At 38.3% G+C, this 23,573-nt stretch overlaps 1 protein-coding gene across 1 annotated transcript in view; it reads right to left on the reverse strand.

The window, feature by feature from the left end:
- Positions 1 to 6,151: 6,151 nt before the first annotated feature.
- Positions 6,152 to 23,573, reverse strand: part of LOC308689609 (NLR family CARD domain-containing protein 3-like) — a 35,664-nt gene continuing 18,242 nt past the window's right edge. Inside the window, exons 4-6 of the mRNA XM_081363419.1 lie at positions 17,548 to 17,721; positions 10,763 to 10,809; positions 6,152 to 8,084 (exon numbers count right to left, since the gene is read on the reverse strand). Of these exons, the coding sequence (XP_081219545.1) occupies positions 7,567 to 8,084; positions 10,763 to 10,809; positions 17,548 to 17,721 (739 nt within the window). The 3' untranslated portion in view covers positions 6,152 to 7,566. The remainder of the gene's footprint in view (positions 8,085 to 10,762; positions 10,810 to 17,547; positions 17,722 to 23,573) is intronic.

Below are 23,573 nucleotides of genomic sequence, written 5' to 3' on the forward strand. Positions count from 1 at the left end.
GGACTGTACTGCGGGCTCATTTGAACCACTCGCGGGTTGCACGGCGCTAGAGGACGGTGTGGAGCGTGGAATAGTCGGCGCTTTGTCCCACACCGTAATCCTCAGGTCACCCTGGCCGCCAGCCGAAGTACTAGCTCTCGCGGAGCCCGTAGATCGGGGTGCGGATGAGGGGACTCTACCATGAAGGTCATTGAGTCTCGACCGTAACCGTGCGATGGGCATGTTCCCGCAATGGGAACATGACTCATCCACAAACGCTGCCTTAGCGTGCTCTAAGCCCAGACACACAAGACAGCGATTGTGCCCATCAGAATCAGAAACAAATAGACCGCAACCAGAAGTGCACGGGCGAGGCATCTTTAAAAAGACGTGCCGCGTGCAAGCTCTTTTAGAAAGGAGATTTCTCCACAAATGCTGAAGCGACCAGGGAGAGAACACACAAACACTGGCAAATCACTGCACAGATAAGCAGGGAATGTGCACTCACTGGAACTCGCTGTCACACCAACACTTGGAGAGAGGCTCGTCTCGAAGAGAATGAAGAGATGAACTCAGGATTGGCTGTGGAGTGAAGTACATCAACTTGGCTCCGAAGCGAAAACATAACTGCATGTTGCTCGCGACTTCCTTATATACCCCCTGCGTGGGGCGGAGTTACGCTATGCAAATTCCGCAGACCCATGGCATTTCTTTGCCATTGGCTCGTTTTATATACTCGAAGATGATAGGATTTCTAAGCGAAACCCCATTCGTCGTCATCCGACGTAACTCGGAGTGACAACGAAAGGGAACACAGAATGTTTTTGATCTTCTGTTTGTCTGTCTGTCTTTCTGTCTGACTGCATAACAGTAGTCATCTTCAACTCTAAGCTTTTAAAACTACTTTTAACTTTTAGGCCGGCTTTCTCAAGGTAAAATCAGAGTTTAAAATCTTTTTTCTATTTTGTCCTTATTAATGATTTTAGCCATTTTTTAATCCTGATCCATAGGGAAATCATTTCACTGTCTCCAGAGGCAGTATATCGAAGGGAAAAAAGCATCAGCATTTGTCAGCATTTACTGAAAATGCTAATATATTATTTTAAAACCCTTTTCTTACCTGTTTATTTGAAACCAATTCCATTGTGGTTCATGAGTTTCAGAGGTTAAATTGATGCCATGAAGTCACTCAACTCCCCTCGTCTCATTCTTGTCCAGGTCAGGCAGCGGTACTGGAAGTGCTTCAGATGTCTCTACTGTGGACTCAAACACAAAGACATCAAAAGTTACCCAAGAAAAACACTGCAACATCACGTTAAACCTTGAACCCGTAAACCAAAATATCTACACGAATGCATAAAGGATGGTCAAAATGAATGAAATTAATGGTTAAAAAAAACTAAATTATGATTAATGATAAATAAATAATCAAGCATTAATGTGTGTAGTATGAATGCAAACTGAATGTTCTACATCTGCTGCCATTTTAGCATTATCATGTGAGTTATAGAGCACGTTGTGTGATTACCATTCACAAATCTTCTCCCATATGGATAGAAAAAATGTTTATTGGATGTGAACTTCAAAATCTTGGCATAAGCTGTAGATCATCCAGATACTTTTGTTTTTTGTCTAATGTTATATGAATATTGTGATTTCAGAATTATTAATAATTTCACATACTTCTTTTCACCTACTATAGTAGTGAGATTCTTCAATTGGTGCTCTTCAACCGGGGTGACACACTGATCCGACATGAATTGTCTGTTGTCATCTGTTGGTTCAGTGTGAATTGACCTACAGTCTCAGCTTCTTTCTGCAAATAATATTAAAACATTCAAGTTTCTTAATATTACAGCTGTTAAAACTAGTGATGTAAATTAAATAACTTTAAGCACTTTTTTTGGGTGGAAGGCAAAGGTATGTTTACAGACTGACTCTTAATAGTTTTTGTTTATTTGATATAAAAGCTGAATATGGAATAAATGCTTGCAAAATACAAAAACAAAAAAGTACTTCATGCCTACATGGTAAATGGAAATCTTAAATTACTTTACATTGTATAGTCTTATATTGCATGTATCAGCTCAAATAATTAATGGAACTGTCAAACTTCAATTATATTTAACTGTAACTGTTATTTTTTAAATATTTATAGTTATATTATATATTACATTTTTGTCAAGCTCAGAAAGCCTTCATTAGATGATCATTCCTCTGTGAAAACATGTTATACGAGTGTCTTCTTTTATAGCTGTTAATATTATTGATGTAAAGCTCATAAACTATTTTATTCAGTCTTTTTTAAAACTTTTTCTTGATGGAGGGTGAAAGCCATATTTTGACTAATTCCTCTGAATAATCAAACTTAAATATTTGTAAATAAAAATAAAAGGCTAAAAATTATTTCATGTGTGCATGGTGAAGGGATATAAATGAATTTACATTGAATGGAATCATGGTTAAGTTATGAATTTGTTAATCTTGCACAATTATATTTTGTTTGTCAAGCATAGAAAGCTGTTTCTTCTGCAAGGACCCATTCTACAGTATATTACTTTAAATATTCATATGCCTCTTACAAAATATGTAATTTTTGTTACAAAATATCTTAATAAAACAATAGTATAAAAACTGTGTTTTAAACATGTTTTTTCAGCTTCCACAAAAGAACAAAGCTACAGTGACTCCGATTTGAGAGGAATACCCTAGAAATATGAAATACTAAATCAAGCCATCTTGCAACATTAATAACCAGCTTGTTTTTTTTACAACAGAATTCAATAATCAGCGTTTGAGGGATAGATGAGACTTGAAATGTCCATCTTATTGAGGAAGTTAAGAAGGGAATGTTGGGATTAGTCATGACGGAAGGAACCCTTACGGAAAGAAAATATATTTCATATTTATGATCAATATTGATTGTTATTAAATGTTATTGTATAATTAATATATTGTATTGAATAATACATAAGGAATGTCCTCTTTTGATATATTTAATATATGTGACACTACTTTTATACACTGTAAATGAGAAGTAATTAGTTGAGTTTATTTAGAAACCTTGTGGAAACAGATTGCCTTAAATTTCTCAAGCATGTTTTACTCAAGTTGTAAGCTATTAGTACGAAGACATAAAAAAGAGTGTTGGGACAGCATTAGATTGTGCATTTATTTGCCTTTATTAAACTGCAAATATGTGTGCAAACTGTACAGATGCCCATCGAGTACCTAGCATTAAGAAAAAGGTATAAGACATGAAGTCTGGTATCTCACTTTGTTGTTTGTTCAATAAAGTTAATTCTTCTGAGACCTGGAACTTCAACTGAGAAATTCTTTGAGACCCGAACCAAAGACTTTGTATCTGCCACAACAACATCAAATTTAATAGATTACACTTTCATGAAAACATTTGCAGTTGATTTGTAAAAGTTGTCATTACACATTAATGGTGTTTGTTTTCGTTCATTTACATTGTTTGAGCAGCTGGTGATGTCAGCATGAGGTGATTCAAATCACTGAATCATTTTACGAAGCAATTGATTCAACTGACTCGAAGTTTTTAAAAAAACTCAGTTTCTCTCATCACTTCTTTCCAGTGCCTGAATTTGTGTTAATGAAAAACTGATTCACGTTATAGAGAGCGAAATGAGACGCACCTTTCCTGTTACTTGTGAGGGAATGCGATTTACTCCCCAAAATAACGCTCATCATATTGTTAAAGCATTGCAATGTTTCTTTCAAGAATTGTTCATTTATTGTACCTAGCTTGTAAAAACAATTGAATTGACTGAACAGTTTGCATTGATTTAAACACTTTAAATGCGTAAAAACACAAACCTTTCGGCAGCCGATACACAACAGATGCAGGAGCGCGCCACAGCCTTATGACATCACACAACCAGACCAAAATAAAAGTCCTGTTCACACGCTGCTGCTGTTTTTCTTTTGCAGCCCAGAAACTATTAAGAACTGGCAATGAAAGTGTAACGATCGGTTGAAGCATAGGAGGAAGCAGGCTCCACGTGCAATAGGTATTAAATAAACTCAACTTCACAAATTACAGACTTAGACAAAGAAATAGGACTAGGGAACAGAACAACCAACAAACAAAGTTAAGAACCCACAAAGACTGAATTAGACAGGGCTTAAATACACAGGCAAACAAGCTTAACAAGATAACAAGGGGGCGTGGCTAATCAGAAACACCTGGGGAGACTAATAAACAAGAAAAACTACAAAGGACTACAAACCATGGCACAGAACAGGAAATAACAAGAATCAATAGACAAGAATCATGACATAGCTTCAGGGGGCCAGGGTGGATTCGACAGCTCAGGGGGCCAAGGAGGCACGGCCTCTGAGGCCTTAATCAGGTACCTATTGCCCCTCCCCAAAATTTTCTTGGGACGAGACTCAGGCGTGACGACCATCTCAGGACGAGACTCAGGCGTGGCGGCCATCTTGGGCAAAGGTTCGTGGGCTGGAGCCGATGTGTGTGCTGCCCACACACACACACACACACACACACACACACACACACACACACACATTATAGCTGTGACGACTATCATAATTGCCGTATCATCCAGAGCTGACTCAAGCGCAGTGGCCCTCTTGTCCGAAGACACAGGCACGACTGGTATGACGTGAACAGTCTCTGGCTCGGCAGGGCTGACGTGAGGCTCAGGCTCGGCAGCGGCCATGACAGGATGAGGCTTTGGTGTGAATGTGCTGGTGAGCGATGTGAGCACTGGAGTTGCCAACATTAGAGTGGGCATGATGTGAATTGGCTCAGGCTTAGAGGATACTGTGAGCTTGCGGGGCTCCTCATCCAGAAAGCCCACAGTAAATGACGAGCCACTCCACAAAAGGGCAAAGTCAATATATCTCACCAGAGTGTAGAGAGGGGTATTGCCAGGCATAAGATAGTAAAGTGGCTCATTAAGTCCATGGCAAAACATGTCCTTTAAGAGCTCATCACAAAAGTCCATCCCATGGCAAAGCTCACAAAACTCCCTCACGTACTCCTCAATTGGACAGTTACCTTGGCTGAGAAGGAAGAGACGATATGCTGGATCCATAGTGATGTGACATTTAAACTGAGGCGTCAGAGCTTGTGTCGAGAAAAAATGGGCATGCCAGATGAAGCCGCGACTCGAGGCTTGTGTTGTTAACGTGAAAATCACGTGACTAATGACAAATGAGGCCTCGGTTTGTGTGGATACGTCATCAGTTCGTTCTGAGTGTCGCTTCCGGAAAAAGAGGGTTCGAAACTTTGTGGGTGTTGCAGGAGTAGTAGAAGCAGTTGTAGTGTCAGAGAGTCAGAGTTAGATAACTATCATTGTCATTGTCGTTATTGTGTTATATATGTGTTAGGGCTGTATATTATTACATTATCAGGTTAGAATAGTTATAGTATATTGTAATTATTAATTATAGTAGCTATATTATAGTCTTGTTATATTAATTATATAAGATTATTTGGATTGCTTTGGATTTTTGGATCTGGACTGCTTTTTGATTTGGATTGCCCTTTTGGATTTGTTTGCTTTTTGTGACTCTTCCTTTTTCTTGGTAATGGAGCCAGCAAGAAAGAGGAGATCCTCCCCTGTCTGGGCTCAACAGAAGCATCAGTGTCCTCATTTATACCAGCTGGCACTGGCATTATTATGTTCCCCTGCATCCTCTGTGGCTGGAGAGATTTTGTCCGAGAAGAGGAATCGTCTAAACCCCAACACACTTGAAATAATTCTGTTTCTCAATAAAAATGATTGTAATCCTTCCTTCACTCACCCCAAACTGCAGTGTCGCAGGTTGCTCCTCTATATCCCCAGTACCATAAGCACAACACTGCACTAAAACTAGTAACAGTTCACTGCACAATAACTGCACATTTTTTCTCACCCCAGACTATTCTGTTGCAGTTTACTTTATTGGGGTTGGGGGGGACACTGGTTCAGAATTAATTAATTTGTCTGCTATTTCTTTGCACAGTAGCTAGGTGTCACTAGTGAGCAATGCTGAATGAAGCTTCGAGTAATGAACCTTTGGCTGAAGCAATGGGCTGCGAGGTGTCAGTGGTTCAGGAAGCCTCATTTTGCCATTACTATGGATCCATGTTGTGTTGGGTTCTTCTGTAACAATTGGTTGAAGCATGAGAAAGCAGGATCCACGTGCAATAGGTATTTATTAAATAAACTCAAAACTTCACAAATAACAGCACAACCCACAAACAAAGTTAAGAACCCACAAAGACTAAAGTAGACACAGGGCTTAAATACACAGGCAAACAAGATAACAAGGGGAACGTGGCTAATCAGAAACACCTGGGAAGACTAATAAACAAGAAAAACTACAAAGGACTACAAAACATGGCACAGAACAGGAAAAAACAAAAGTCCACACAAGACAAGGGGAACACAAGACAGGATTCATGACAGAAAGATTATGAGATTCTGTCTAATAGGCAAAACTGTAATGTTTGGGTGCAGAAACCATTTATACCAGATATTACAGTATTAATATGGAAATAGCTACAAATGTTGTTAACAAGTTAAAAATACATGTTAAAACAGTGTATGAATTAATAAAGAAAAGTTCAAATTATGTGTCATTGGCAATATGACCAAAATCATACTTCAAGATAAGACATATTAACAATAACAGCAGGTCTGTAAATCAGTTCTGTTCATGAGGAGGTTTATTTAAATTAAACTGGATTATATTAGAATAACTGATCAATTGTTTACAGTATGATCAGATGCTTTGGGTTTATATATTTCACATTTATTAATAAATTGACATTTATCAATTTTACAACAAATAACATGTTTTATTGAATGATACATTTTATTGAAGGGTATTTTTGATAGTAATAATAAATATGATTTATATGACACTACAATAAGAACTGAATGACTGTGCTTTTCTCAAACTATACTTGTGTTTATGGAAATCAGACACACACCATCATGACTCACAAACACACACTGATCTGACTGTCTATATGAGGAGTCATTACACACATTTATTCTGTCATGTTATTTTACTGTAGTATTAATGTAATGAAGAGAAAATAAGAGACTCTATAACATCTCACTGTTCAACAGAAAATTCAGTTTGCGTATCTACCCCGAAGTGATAAAATTCTGTATCAAAATGTTAAGGCCAGACAAGTAGTTTTTTAAGGCTTGGTTTGTAGGGAATTACAAACCTGCGCACATATATTCAAACGCGAATACCAATAGACTGAATACGCATGTGCACGCCATCAGTGTTCTCACAGGTTTCGCGTTTAAAGTCTGTGTAGAGTTTCCTGTTAAAACGGTGTTAGCCTTTTGTGTTAGCGGCCCCTAAATTAATAACTAATGATCGTTGCGACGGAAGTGAATCAATCAAATTAACTTTATATAGCCAAAACAATCTCTGTTACTTTAAACTATCCTTGTATCTCTGTAAAGCCGCTTTGGAACAATCTACATTTTTAAAAGCGCTATATAAATGAAGATGACTTGACTTGTTACTGATTTATCATGTAGCTCAAAGCATTATGGGTAGAATCTCTCTACAGTCTATTCTGATTCATCAACACAATTTCACTGATGATCCAGAATAAACCCAAAACCCAGGATAAAGCGGTTGAGTGAATGTGGTCTGGACTGTGTGGATGAGGCTCATTGTGTCAGAGACGCTGTAGAAGGACAGAGTTCCTGCACTGTGATCCACATACACTCCTATTCTACGCCTGATGGACTTTACATGGAGATCAGTCTTTATGTTATTGTGTATGAATGAGTAACTGGAGGGAGAGCAAATCAAACTCCAGGACTGATCATTACGTCCAAACACACACTCATCACCCGATCCCTTCCTGCTGATGCTCTTATATGACACTGATATAAATACACTCCTGACCCACTCAATCTCCCAGTAACAGCGTTCACACACACTCTCTCTACACAACACCTGAGGATATAAATAAAATCTGTCTGCATGATCAGGATACTGCTGATCCGTGTTAGTGAATGTAACCACTCTGTTCTCCTCAGACAGACGGAGGAGTTTATTCACTGTGTTCAGATCCAGAGTGAACTGATGAGAATCTGATGGAGAGAAAACACATCAGTGAATTACAGAAACTTTCTATCTTGAGTCTTAATTTCAGATCTGACTGAAGTTCATTTAGGGTTTTTCACAATTTCGTATTACAGAAGCATGGGGGGGGGGGATCTGTGGCGTGTGCACAAACTGTGATTGACAGTCAGATCTCACACAGCCCTGCGCTGGACCAGAAGAACCGGGAGCGGTGGATTTTTGCAAAACATATAACAGGCTCTAGGTGGAGGTAGAAGCGCGGGGTTTTTTTCTAAAACTGTCTGATTATGTTGTTCTGTCAGAGCATAGTGTCGGTTTCAGTGAATATGATCAAAAAAATCTTGCCGACTGCAGCTTTAAGAAATGTCATTCTGCAATAGATTTTGTCATAAATGAGGTTCTATCTGAAATTGCCATGGTTACCAAACAGATAAGATAGGGCTCTAAAGTATCTCCTCTCCCCTCGAACGCAGATTAACCAGTTGCACGGGACCCGGAACTTGGACAACTTTAGGTTTCAGCGCCATAGAGAAACATTGGAAGATCCGATTTCATCGTTTTGATGGTGTTTATACCACAAAAATGGTAAAACGATGTGCCTGGGGTTCTAGTAACACTGATGATTCCAGGTATCCTGAGAGGATGTGTATGGGTATTCATGTTTTGAATCACCGTAGTGTGCGTGCGTTCATCAGCTCGTTTTAAAAAGTATGATAAGATTTGTGCGAACGGACCATTTATCAGCGAATGAAGCCCGGTTAATTTGTCAGTGATGTTGGCGCAGTAACCTGGTTCCCTAAGGATTCAACCCCAATTCCAATAAAGATGAAAACGTTCATTTTCTGGTTGTCATATTAAGTTACAATTAAAAACAAAGAGTCCATGCTAACGTACAAACCTAAATAGCTAACTGTTCTCACATCATGTACATTGTAGGTTATAAACACATAAACAAAGGTCTACATTTCAGTGCCTCTCCATATTAAACTGGTAAATGTACATTAATTTAATCTCACACTGTGGTATATGAACAGTGTTGATCCTGGATGTTGTTCATCTGCGATTGTGATGACTGTAACATGATGCGCTTCTCTCGCTTGCATTCCAAATGAAACTTGTTATCCACCATATTTATTTTAAAATCTTTCATATATCCCTCCATGGCAATATGTAAGTCCCACATAAATGCTCTTCGACGAGAGGTCGTCCTTCTGTGTCCAAAATGTATCAAAAACATCTTGAGACAAGGTTTTCACACTGACAGCAGTCATTGTAAGACAGTTAGCAACTCCATTTGTTTGTCCGAGTTCGCAACAGTAACTAAGGGGAATGGGGCTTACCGATTGGTCAATTGTGAAACTGTCTGATCTTTTACAGTGTGTGTGTGTGTGTGCAGGCCCGGAGTGGGTAATCGGGAGAATTCCCGGTGGGCCGCTTCACTTTTGGGCCGGTCGAGGACATTTTTTTTTTTTTTTTTTCACATTTCAATGTCACGTTAGTTACATTAGGCTACACACGTTCCGCATTCTGACAGCGCAGCCTCTGCATGGGTTGTACCATGTGAGGGAGTTCTCCCCTCCCATCCTATAGAGTTGGTTGGGTCCATAACCCGTCTTTTCCAAAACGTTTTCTCAGGTAGGCTACCGCGGCACCGCCAGCGCCTATACCGATAGCTGGGCCGGCCCTACAGTAACGGTACACGTCAGGGAGGATGGATGGGAGGAAGAGGCCAGGAGGTATGGAAGCTTTGTTTCCGCCACAGAATAAAACATTTTAAAAGATAATTGCGACTTTTTATCTCACAATTGCGAGTTTACATCTCGCAATTTTGACTTTATTTCTCAGAATTGCGAGATGTAAGGTCAGAATTGCGTGAAATAAAGTCGCAATTGCGTGTTATTAAGTCAGAATTGCGAGATATAAAGTCAGAATTGCGATATATAGAGTCAGAATTGGGTGATATAAAGTCGCAATTGTGTGTTATAAAGTCAGAATTGCGATATATAGAGTCAGAACTGCGAGATATAAAGTCAGAATTGTGTGAAATAAAGTCGCAATTGCTTCTTATAAAGTCAGAATTGCAAGATATAAATTCAGAACTGTGTGAAATAATGTCGCAATTGCTTATAAAGTCAGAACTACAAGATATAGAGTCAGAATTGTATGATATAAAGTCGCAATTGCGTGTTAAAAAGTCAGAATTGCGAAATATAAAGTCAGAATTGTGTGAAATAAAGTCGCAATTGCTTAAAGTCTAAGTGAATTATTATTTAACCTTTAGGCTACATTATTTGTTAACCCATGGTATTAATACAAACTACACAATAGTACGAGCTGAACTGTTGCTTCATTTATCCAATTTAGAAAAAGTGCTAATTTTGGAATTCCACCATGGAAAAAGTGGCCCGGTCTTGGGCCTGAAACTCCCGGGCTGAAAAGTGGCCCCACTCCGGCCCTGTGTGTGTGTGTGTGTGTGTGTGTTAGAGTGTGTGTGTGAGAGAGAGTGAGTGTGTGTGTGTGTGTGTGTGTGTGTGTGTGTGTGTGTGTGTGAGTGAGTGAGTGAGTGAAAGAGTGTGTGTGTGAGAAAGTGAGTGTGTGAGACAGTGAGTGTGAGTGTTATGTGTGAGTGAATATGTGTGTGAATGTGTGTGTGAGAGAGAGAGAGTGTGTTTGTGTGTATACGTACATTTGTGTACTCCTGCTCTAATCCTGATCTCTCCTCCATGATCCACACTACAAAAGACACACAGTGTCATAGTTAATCAGTAAACACACACACACACAAACACACTAACCCACACAAAAACACTCTCTCTCACACACGCACACACTCTCTCTCAATCTCTCTCTCTTGCAGCTTTTCTCTCTATTCCTGTTTTTTCCCAAACTGTTCTGATATGTAATTTTTTGATGCACAAATAAATGTGAGCACTGTGCATTTGTACAGGGTTCCCACACCTTGGTTAACTTCAAATTCAAGGACCTTTCAAGGACTTTCCAGGTCCAATACCCTCAAATTCAAGGAGTTAATGCGGGGACTCATTTGTTGTGTCCAACAACAAACGTTGAGGTACCATGGTAGTTTCATGCGCCCGTGAACGTCATGGCAATGTACAACACAAAGTAGCCTACCTCATGCGGAAAAACTTAACGTATCCAGGGTTTTTCCTGGCTCAAAATAAGGTGGAGGTGGTAAAATCCTATTAATGTATTTTAATAATAAGATAATTAAATTAGTATTTTTTTGTAGATCATCATATAGCCTAATGTGTTTCCCACATTATTTTTGTGGGTGGAGCTTGGTACCTCTAGGGGGGTCCGGGGGCATGCCCCCCCGGTAAGAAAATTTTGTACATTTTAAAGATAAATTCATTAATCTGGTGCACTCTGAGTCACCCGAATCCACTGTTAAAAATAAATAATCCACCTGCAAACCGCCCATATTCTTTGATTTAGATATCTGCATCTGATCATCACATTACAATTATTCATATTCTCAGTGTTAAGCATGATATGTTAACATATCACACTGAAGTAGGCTGATTAAAAATTAACATTTATTTAAAATAAAAGTTTTTCTTTTGGCAAAATTACATTTCCTTAATAGCCTAAACAGAGACTTTACTCCCTTCAAACTTAAATTGTCAATGTTTCATTACATCACTGTTTGAAAACACTAATTTTTTTGTACCTTTTATAAAGGGCATTTTTACCCTAATTTTATTAAATGTATGCTCCATCTTTCATTTCAAATTCTTAAATGTGATCAATATATTCAATTAAAATAATAAGACACTATGCTGTTACCAATCAAATTAAATAATTTACATTGAAAAATTATAACTGTATTAAATTAGATTTAAAATATTTTTGAATATACAAATAAGGAATGTTGAAAAGAATGATACTTTATGAAACTAAACCGCCAGTAGGAGGCGGCAGGCGGCCGTCTTAATGAGCGAGTCATTGAGTCATTCATTCAAACGATTCGAACAAACGGCTGATTTATTCAGAATGAGGCAGTTTATGAATGGGTAACTGAATCTTTGACTCAACCGATTCGCTCAAAACGCTGAATCATTCAGTATCATTCAGTATAGCAAGTGTTGCTGTGAGATGCGCTATGCCTGATATGTTTTCCTTGATTGGTTTTCCCTGAAGAGAATTACGTTGTTGAAAACGAAAGTAAACGTTCACGTTCACGCACGTTCATTGCATTTTACCGTGATGAGAGTTCCGTGTCTTTATTAAACTCAACACATTATAATGATTTATCTGTCACCCACCCTCGATTAATTGGAATGGAATGTTTGTATTACTTGGCCCGCCCGACCCGCGATTAGCCGCGATCCGCGCAGCACTATACAGTTTGAGAATAGACACAAGTGGTAACAACAACAGAACCATTACGGTGGAAAAAGTGTATCTGACCATCAAAATAAATTCAAGCACTTTCAAGGACCTGTCTCTATGTATGTTTATTTTCAAAAACTTTCCAGGGCCTTGAAAACATTTTTTCAGATTCACAAACTTTCAAGGATTTCAAGGACCCGTGGGAACCCTGTTTGTAATAGAAGATAGGCGCTAATTTTACATTAATTTGTAAAGTATCATATTTAAATGCATAAAACAACTAATTTTACATTTTGGCAATTATGTGCTGTTGACTTCCGCCCATATTAACATTCTTGCACATAGGGATTTAAAAGAGAATATATTTTTTCCCCTTTTGTACTGAGTTTAATTTAGGTATAATAGAACTGTTTGTGAAAGTGTGTGAAATAGACTGAAACATGAAATACATGTTGAAATATTAAATACAGGAAGGTAAGCAACCTTTCAATGCTAATTAAATATAAGTGTATGACACAAGGATGTTTTTATGCTCCATAATATAAAACATTACAATATAAAATAAATTAATATGAGTGTTTACACTGTAATATGATGATTATTAGAATGTTTAGACCAGTGTTTACTGTGTTAGTGAATATCTGCTCAAACTTACATGTTTACATTCTACATCTCTGCAAGCACTATGAGTTTGAGTCACTTATGATGTTCATTGAAAAGCAAAACGCACCAAATATTAGATGTTTTTACTCCAAACTCACTTCATAACATCAGTCGAGTGTTTGAAATAATTTCCATTTGGGATCTGAAGTGGCTTCTCATTACAGAATGAGGCAGACAGTATATTAATTTGAAGTACTCTTTGTGTAATCAAATTTATGTCGATTACCATTGCATCATAAATATACTTTATGCTTATGAAAATACCTGAGATGGTTTGTGATTATAAATTTAAGAATCTGTTTAAGATCTGCTGATCCTACATCCTGATATAACATCACATGAAAAACTAAGGTAAACTACACTGTATTGGGAATTCAAGGTGAAAATGATGGTATAAATTTATTGATTAGATTCAGTATAGTTTCAAGTGAGGGGGTCTTTGATCTTCTTACTGAGAGTCAAACTATGTGTGAATGTTTACATAGTCTTAGCTCTTGTGACCAGCTACTGTTTATACCAGGGGAAGGCAAGTAAGTTTGGTATCGGGCCAAAAAAAAATACAAAAAATCCTTGGTATAAAAATATACACGCATAAAAACCTGGAGAACTGTCTGCGGATTAAAGTGACATCCATATCATCCAACATCCAAAAAATCATGACTGATGGAAGATGCCAGTTTTCAAATTAAGTGAGTAGCCTACTAAGCCAGTGTGATAGCCAAAATGTATTTTGAACGTAGTTACTGAATTTAAACTAAGTTTAATTCATGTAGCCTTCTCCTGTTTACTCTGTCATTTCAGGAGTATAAGCATATGCACCCCCAGCTGTTCTGCATCCATGATCAAGAAATTAGTTGTTTGCTGATTGTCTTGTCAATCCAATTTGACAAAAAAGGAATAACTTTGAAATTAGTTGTTTGCTGATTGTCTTGTCAATCCAATTTGACAAAAAAGGAATAACTTTATTGTTCACATGTTGGTGCTGAAGCCTTGCGTTATAAGCAAACATTTCAATGGTTCACTGTTAGTTTTTTCATACCACACATTTCATGACTGCTATTTTAGAGGTGTGTCTAGCGATCCACTGACTCTTTTTGAATGTCTTTCAAAACTTTTTAAATTAAAAGCTCTCAATTCATTTCAAGATAAAACATTGCTGCAAAAACGTTCTCATACTTTTATTTTGAAAGCAAAATCACTAACAACGAAGTGCTGCAAAAACGTTCTCATACTTTTATTTTGAAAGCAAAATCACTAACAACGAAGTGATTGTGAGTAACAATTGCAGTCATGACAGATCTATTTCAGAACCAGCCGCTATCAAAATAATCTGGCTGCGGACACGGGCCAGATATTATTGCTGGTGGGCCAGTTTTGGAGTCAATTTTTGATGTGTACGTGACGGATAAGGCAAAATGTACTCAAACTCCCAAAGGGGGCCTCGCTTTTTTAACAGTTTTACTGTGAATTTTTAACAGTATTACTGGGCCTGTAATATCAATAAGCTTTTGTATTGGACCAACTCCTCAAGAGTTTCTGAACACCCTGTTTGGGCCCGAATGGAATTGTCATCCTCATAATTCTCCCTTCATTCTGTGAGTAAGCAATTTATCTTTACTACCATCATGTTCTGATCCAGTTTTTCGTGACTGGTCTTCTAGGGGTCTCAGTACCATCAAGGACATTTATGATAAAGGAATATTTATATCCTTTAGATAGTTTGATCTTCCCAAAACACATTTTTTGCTTTTTTAGATCAGACATTTTGTACAAAATCAGTTTGCCCAGTTTTCTAATCTTCCTCCTGATTCTAAAATGGACACCCTTCACAGAAAAGGGCTAATTTATGAATAAATAGATTAATTAAATTCTGACCCCTCTATTTCACTCAAAAATACTTGGGAACAAGAGCTGGTGGTCACTATACTTGAAATAGAGTGGGATTATATAATTGATTTAGAACATTCTTACTCTATATGTGCCAGGCACAGTTTGATGCAATGCAAGATTCTTAACAGAGTACACTACACCAATGCCAGACTAGCCAAAATATACACAGACAGAAGTGACAGTTGCAATAGGTGGAAACAATCTCCAGCCAATCACACTCACATGCTCTGGTTAGAGAAAAGCAGAGCTGTGGTTCATTTAATTTGTATATATACTAGATGTTGTATCTGCACAAAATGCCAATAAATATATTTTGTAATAAGAAAAGCCGGGTATGTGCACATGCATCACCTCATTGAACCTCACCAAACACAGCCCCATACTACATAAGCTGCAAAACTATTTTACTGATGAAATAGCAGGGCAGCGTGACAACAAATTTCTGTGGTATGAGTGTGTCTTATTTTGTAACTTGGAAATGGTTTGTGATTTATATCCTATTCTTTGTTATATTTTCTTAGTCTTTGTGCGTTTTGGTTCTTTTGCTGTTGTAGGCTGTCAGGACCTCTGAATAAATGAAATAATTCTGCAAAAGTGATATATAAAGACCTAGAACTACTTTACCTGTGCGTTTACTGGAAATAATTGCACACTTTAGAATTTTCGTCAGCCAATCAGAATGAAGCATTCAATAGTCTCGTAGCATATCTAGAGCTAAACCTCTGCAAACTTTTGTAAATGTAGTAATGTAATATATATAATAAAGTGTAACTGGTTAGTAATAAGTAATACTGGTTAAGATTGTAATGCTGTTTTTGTTGTTGCTCAACCCTCTGGGGTCTGGGGTGTTTTTGGGGTCCTTGAGATGTTCTGACATGCCCTGACATTTGTGCTTTTTTCAGTTGCTTATAAACATATTAATGGCAAAGGTGTAAATTCACTCTATATAGCACAAACAGGACTTCCATAATATGTGAGCCACATGTATGTACATGTTTTCATTTTTGAGAGAATAATGTTTATGCATGGTTATCGAAAAAACTAAAAATTAAAGTTTCTGAAATAAGGCCACAAAACACATACTAAATATGTGGCAATAAGACTTTTGACTAATGGATGTCATCGCCTAGTGTTTTTTCTTCAAAATGATATGAAAATCATCCTGCCTAATCATCCACAAAAAAAACGATACATTGATTTTAGTTTTGTGAAACACTTTTAGTTTGGAAAGCCAATATGCGGATGGGGCGTAAACGCTCCAACAGCATCATGCATATGTAGTAGTTCACACCTGGTGAGACTACGTCCCTGCATACTTAATGAGCCATTCATTCAGGTGTGTCACTATAGCTAACTTAAATATACAAGCTTCATAAAAATGATCATTCTAGGAGAAAATTTCAGATGGCATTTAGAGGCTTTTGCATCTGAACTCTTCATATATACACAAACACATATATATATGCATGCATAATCTTTTCAAAACTAGTCAACGTCTTTCAAAACTAAAGTATACATTTTATCATACGTATTTCAAAGTAAAGGATTCATTAGTTAGTTGATGACTTTATTTTTGACAAAACACATACAGTATATATTCCTCATCTCAGTATAGCAATAGAGTTTGCTAAAAGCTGGTCATTCAATACAGCAGTATTTGAAAATCGATCATATTTTGTAAAATTACATTTATATTTGCATTTATGTCAAAACCTAGACACTTTTAAACATCAAAAGGACATTTATTAATATGTATTCGTGTCAAAATGACAAATAAACAGATTTTCCTATTCAATTTTGCATGGAAACGCTTCCAAGACGCTTGCGTGTCGCGTGAAAAAAATGGCGTCGGTTCTATTTCTAGAATGCACGCGTTTTCCACGTGGCTCGTGCCGCGCCTGAGACGCGCGTCTCACACAGGCAGTGTGCAAACTCTAAACTGTTAACATGGGAGCCGAAATAAAAACGGACACGCCACGCAGCTGAGACAACGCCACGCATCCAGTGTTTCACCGGCCTTATCCAGCGGATGTGGGCGTTTCACAGGTTTGTATGGATCGCCTCACATTTGCGTTTGAATAGCGCGGTCTCCGTAGGCGGAGTCACATTAAAACTTAATTAGCTGAGATGAGAACGACTGACATCTCTCTCTTTACATACATATTATATAAACTGTGAATATTTGTTTTTTATAAAAATTACTTCATTTGAAAGAAGAGAATTCAAGCTTCATGCCTGTGTGACTGTATGCCTGTTTGACTGAGTATTCGCTGAGTTACAGTTCATTTTCGGACACGTTTCAGAATTGACTTCACTGACGGAGAGTAGGCAGAACTCGCATCATGTTTATTTTTCTTTATTTGGCGAAAAGCACAACACTTTGTTTTTATTATGAGCATACACAAAAAAAATACACACTAAACAGGATCGATTGATGTATAACACAAGCATATAAGATAAAAATTATTATTTTTTATTTTTTATTTTTTTTGCACTCATACGGAAAAAAACGAGCCTATCGCGCCGGCGCGATAGCCGACCTCAGGGGGTTAAAATTCTACTTACTTGAGTTTATCCAGTCTGTAGTTTGGATCCTCCAGTTTATTAGTGAGCAGCTTGACTCCTGATTCTCCTGGGTGATTGTAGCTCAGATCCAGCTCTCTCAGGTGTGAGGGGTTTGAACTCAGAGCTGAAGACACATATCCACAGCCTTCCTCTGTCACCATACAGCCAGACAATCTACAAAGACAAACAGCAACAGTCCTCATGACATTAGTTTGGCAATCAGGTGTTACTATCACACACTGACCTTGGCTGCATTTCCCAAAAGCATCATAAGCCTAAGTTGATTGTTGAGACCATTGGTGGCAATTGTTCTACGATCAACTTAGGCTTACGATGCTTTTGTGAAACTCATCCCTGTGCAGTTTGTATTTGCAACTGTTATTGTCTATAGAGTAAAAAAAGTGTCTGTGGAAATGTACCAGAGTAAAAATATTACTTTTCTAAATGAAGTTAAGTTGTCAGACACATTTATGGTTATTTGCATCATAGAAATATCCATCCATCCATCTTCTTCCACTTATCCAGGGGGGCCGGGCAGCAGTCTAAGCAAAGAAGCCCAGACTTCCCTCTCCCTAGACTCTTCCGGGGGAATACCAAGGTGTTCCCAGGCCAGCTGGGAGACATAATCCCTCCCCGGGAAGGCGTCCAGGAGGCATCCGGAACAGATGCCCGAGCCACCTCAGCTGGCTCCTCTCGATGAGGAGGAGCAGCGGCTCTACTCTGAGTTCCTCCCGAGTGACCGAGCTCCTCACCCTATCTCTACGGGCGCACCCAGCCACCCTGCGGAGAAAACAGGCCACCTGTATCCGGGATCTTGTCCTTTAGGTGATGACCCACAGCTCATGACCATAGGTGAGAGTAGGAAAGTAGATCGACCGGTGTGATGAGGTTCAGTGTTTGGAAGGAAGAAGACAGGGTTGGCGTGACTGATACTTGTACGTTTTATTATGAAATCTCAAAACAATAAACAAAGCAAAAGGCGTGCACACAGCGCATTCACCATAGCCTCGCTACAGCACCAAAAATAGTCTCATATTAAAACTCTTTCCACAGCTTGTGCTCAACTCTTTCCACTTGATCAGCTCAGAATCATTCCACAATGTTGTCGGCCACTCTTTCCAATTGATGACGGCGCACGAGTCTTCAGTCCTTCTCTCTCTCACTCCACAATGGCTTATATCAGGTCTCTCCATTCCAATTACTGCAACAAGACACAGGTGTTCGTCTTTTGCACTTGACCTACTTACGCACCGCTCGTCTCCTTTCTCTCTCTCTCTCCCGTTACAGACCTCGCGGAACCATGCCCCCCTTGCCACAACAGGTAAATTGAGAGCTTTGCCTTGCAGCTCAGCTCTTTTACCATGACAGACCGGTACATCGACCGCGTTACAGCAGAAGCTGCACCGATCCATCTGTCAATCTCCCGTTCAATCCTTTCCTCACTCGTGAACAAGACCCCAAGACACTTGAACTACTCCACTTGAGGCAGTAACTCTCCACCAAGCCGAAGCAGGCAAGCCACCCTTTTCCGACAAAGAACCATGGCCTCGGACTTTATTATAGAAATATTTATACCTATTTCAACCTTTCATTAGGTATTTTTTTTATTTTTAACTGTTAGCAGTAATTTCAATTGACTATTCTGTTTTTTATATTTTATTTTAATGTTTTGAATTGAAAATATATAATCTACATTTAGATAAGAAACATGAAGTAACAGTCATACTAATAAGAGTGAATATGTGCATATTTTAAAATAAATTATTGTTTGCAAGTAGTTCAAATGCATTAATTTACAATGAATTCTAGTAGCTAATAAATTCCTAATTTTCCTTAAATATCTTCAAATTTAAACTAACTTAAGATTTTATTTTAGCAGAAAACCTCAGGGAGCTAATTACAATAAAACACAAATTATACACCTTAATATTTCTTAATTGTTGAGAGATTTATAAACAATTCTCATTACAAAATTGGGATTAAAATTGTTGATTTTAACATTTTCAGATCCATGTTATGAGTAGGGGTGTGAACCTACACTGGTCTCACGGTTCGGTTCGATTACGATTATCATGTCATCGATTCAGTTCAATTCGATATCACAATGCATCGCGATGCACCGCATCCTCAATTTTAAATTTCTCTTCAAAAGTGATGTGTGCGCGCGTGTGTGTGTGTGTGCTTGGGAAGTCGCAGTGACAGAAACAGTGACATTCCAGTTAAAGTTTCAAGGGAGTAAAGCTTGTTTATGCCATTAAGAAAAGGAAAATCTGTCAAATAAATTTTGTTTAAAAAAAATTTCATTTAAAAGCAGCGCTCATTAATCAGAGTAGGCTATTCTGTTACCATTAAAGATGCGCGCATCAACCGTCGCCGAGTCCGCTGTTGAAGGTGACGATCATCCATTTATAATCATGCATAACAACACAGAATAATTGTAATTTGACCATCGGGTGCGGATACTTAAATCAGAGAATATTATTGGGACTGTTTATTTTTGGCTGCGGATTCGGCGTTGGAGCTCATCCGGCATCTCTCTGACTCTGCCAGACGTTAACAGCTCGGGATGAAAACGGCTAACGTGGTTTATGAAGTTAGTGGTATTAGGCTACCTCCTGCATATTCTATTTGTGTGTGACATGAGCGCACACAGCGCGTGTCTTCTGCAGGTCGTGCTTACCAGGTTGAAACGTGCCCAGATGTCGGCTTTTAAAGTAGTTGGAGCATTTTTAATATTCTCGCACTCGCGTCTCGCCTCCCTCTGCCATGCTTCCGCCACAATGCACGTACGCGACAAATGACGTCAGAAAAGTCCGTACATTATAATCGGTTATGGTCTATTACTGAACCGATACCGAATCGTCCTCGTCTGCATCGCGATGCATCGTAGAAACGATCAATTTTGACACCCCTAGTTATGAGTAGCCCAAACTCACTTGCAGGAGTTCATGTGGAGTAGCATTTACTGCAGTGGAATCAAACTCAGTTCCTCGAGGGCCACCGCACTGCAGAGTTTAGCTCCACCCTAAATAAACATGTCAGATCCAGCTAATCAATGTCAACAGTATTACTAAAAACTTCCAGACAGGTGTTTTGGAGCTGGTTGGATCTAAATTCTCCAGGACAGTGACCCTCCAGGAGCTCAGTTTGAGACCACTGATTTACTGTGAACTAAGTCGCTCTGAAACATTGAAAACACAGGATCATGAGTTGCTTGTGTATAAATTAATACAGTGCCATGCTTCACTCTGAAACACAGAGCATGTCAGTGTTAGGTTTATTAAAGGGTACATAACATGCACAGTTTCACCTAATCTCATGTTAATCTTGAGTACCTATAGAGTAGTAGTGCATCCTTAATATCTCAAAAAAGTGTTTCGTTTTATTATATTTAGAAAAGAAAAATACAGCTTTCCGATTCTCTCCGGAAAAAGCCGAGGTCCTGGAGGCGGAGCTATAGAGTCAAGCGGTAGTGCTTGTTTTCCAGCAAAAGACAGAAATCTGATCCAGTTGTACTTACATGAATGGGGTCTTTTATCACTGGGACCACTCCACGTTTTAATAGCAAACGATTTGCAAATCCAGCGTCGACCTGGGCCTTGTTAATAAAACATTCGTCACTGAAACGACCAGAACACACAACCGCACTTCCTACACTCCGTTGCTGCCCCGGAAAAACAAACTGCATCCACTGTTCCTGTAACACTGGGTTCTTTGGAAAACTGAACACGGTAAGCTTTCCCTCACATCCAAATACACACTTTTTTGGAGACATTCTTGAACAAATCCTATGCAGCGCTGCCGATGATTTCCTGTTGAAGCGCGTTGATGTGCGCGGTCTCGCTCTCCTCTAGTCGACGTGCTCGCGGGCGAGCTTTTCCGAGAGAAATGCTCATATAAGGAGTTGCACTCTGGTCTACGTCATTAGATCCACGATCTAAAAAAAAACAGCCGAAACTTGTACCAACCCGGAAGTAAGATTTTCAGCATAGAAATTCTCCGTTATTCGTCCAAAATATTTTTTTTAAACTTTGCCCATGTTTAGCATGAGAATCTATCTCTTTAACACTGTAAACAACTCTGAATACATGAAACACCATTGTACCCCCCCTTTAAGTAGTTTTGGCCACTAAAGGCCCTCATTGTGTTTCCTTTTATTTTCCTACCATCATTCATGTGTTAGTGTTCTTACTTGTGCTTCGTTTCCCGTGAGTAGTAAGTAGCTTAGTTCCAATTATTTAAATTTTTTTATATATATTTTGAGATCAACCTCTTCAGTCTTTGATAAATTACTCTTTGTTATCAAATTTTTATTGTTTTAACATCGTTTAAACATGACATATCGAAGACAAACAATCAGCAATTACCCCAGTATGAAAAAAAAAGATACAAATAAAAATAAATAAATCAATAATTAAGATTAAAAAATATAAAAAATAAAAATATATAGGGCACTATATCAGTGGGATAACAAAGATACAGAAAAATTATATATAATGAATAAATAATAAACAAACATACAGAATATACTTCAAAATATACACAAATATATATAAGTACAGATTATTAGAATTGTTAGAAAATATCCATAAAAAAAAAAAAAAAAAAAAAGGGTAGAACAGAAGAATAGAGCTGAAAGAAATCTACGACAGTTGAAATATATGATTAATAATAAGGGAAAAATAAATTAACCAGATGAACAAGAACAATAAAAATAAAATGACCATAAAACCAGAGAGAGAGAGAGGGGGAGGGGGTATTAATTCAACTCAGCAAACCCTTGAGTTTTTCCAATGATTGGGCCCAGAGTCTAATGGTGTCCTCTCTTGCGCCATGAATGCGTGCAGTGGACAATTCGAGATACACCACATCTATAAATGTGAGAACCCAATACTGCTTATTAAGAGAATGTGGAGGTTTCCATCTCGTTGCTACTATTTTCTTAGCGGCTGTCAAACCAGCTAAAAACACTCGTTTCTGAGTTTTGTTAAGTTGGATATCAGAAAGATCATCTAAAATAAAAACAGATGGGGACAAAGGGGCCGAAACATTCAATAAAGTGGACAAACTTTCTTTAACCATATTCCAAAAGTACGCAACCCCAGGGCATGCCCAAATCATGTGAAAAAAAGTACCAATTTCCCCTGTATGGCACAGTGTGCAATTAGGATCAGGTTTAAGCTTCATACTATAGAGTTTACGGGGAGTCATATAAGTCCTATGAATAAAATTAAAATGGATTTGTTGATGATCCGGATTCCTTGAGGCATGCATTACCATCACCCAAACACTGTCCCAGTTAAAACTGGGGGAAAGGTCCGGAATATCTGCCCGCCATGAAGAGTCTATTGTCAGAGGAGGATGCATTTTTTCCAGAAAAAAATTATATAATTTAGAAACCAAACCTCTTGTTCCCCGAGTCTCACGTAACACTTTAAGTAAAGGGTGATCTTTAAGAGGAGCCAACCAAGGAACCCCATAAGCCTTCATGGCAGCCCTCAACTGTAAGTAAAAAAAAAAGGTAGAGCTCTGAAGGTTAAATTGAATGGAAAGTTCTTCAAAGGAGTGAAGGCCTTTATCACCCATTAAATCACCCAAGGAGTGAATTCCTTTGTCGAACCACTGTCGATACTGGCCAATCTTTATTGGGCGCTTAGCAATTAGCAAACCATCATTATTAAAGATAGGAGAGTAGGGATTCCAATTAGAACAGATATTACAAGCTTTTTCTGCTGCTCTCCAGACCGACAGAGCGTGACACTAAAGGACCAAAACGGAGCGTACACTTTTTTAAAGGAATATTGGCAAATAAAACTTCATCTAACTTCAGAGGAAGAACTAGATTTCCCTCCAAGGAACGCCACGAAACATCAATTTTGTCATTATACCAGCTAAGCAGGGGACGTAGTGTAAAAGCCCAGTGATATAGCTTAAAATTCGGAAGTGCAAGTCCACCCGCGAATCTATCTCGTTGCATCGTGGAAAGCTTCAGACGTGGACGTTTGCCATTCCATACAAATTTGGTA

This window comes from Scardinius erythrophthalmus (assembly GCF_964197995.2).
Source record: "Scardinius erythrophthalmus genome assembly, chromosome: 4".
In the NCBI taxonomy this organism is placed as follows: domain Eukaryota; kingdom Metazoa; phylum Chordata; class Actinopteri; order Cypriniformes; family Leuciscidae; genus Scardinius; species Scardinius erythrophthalmus.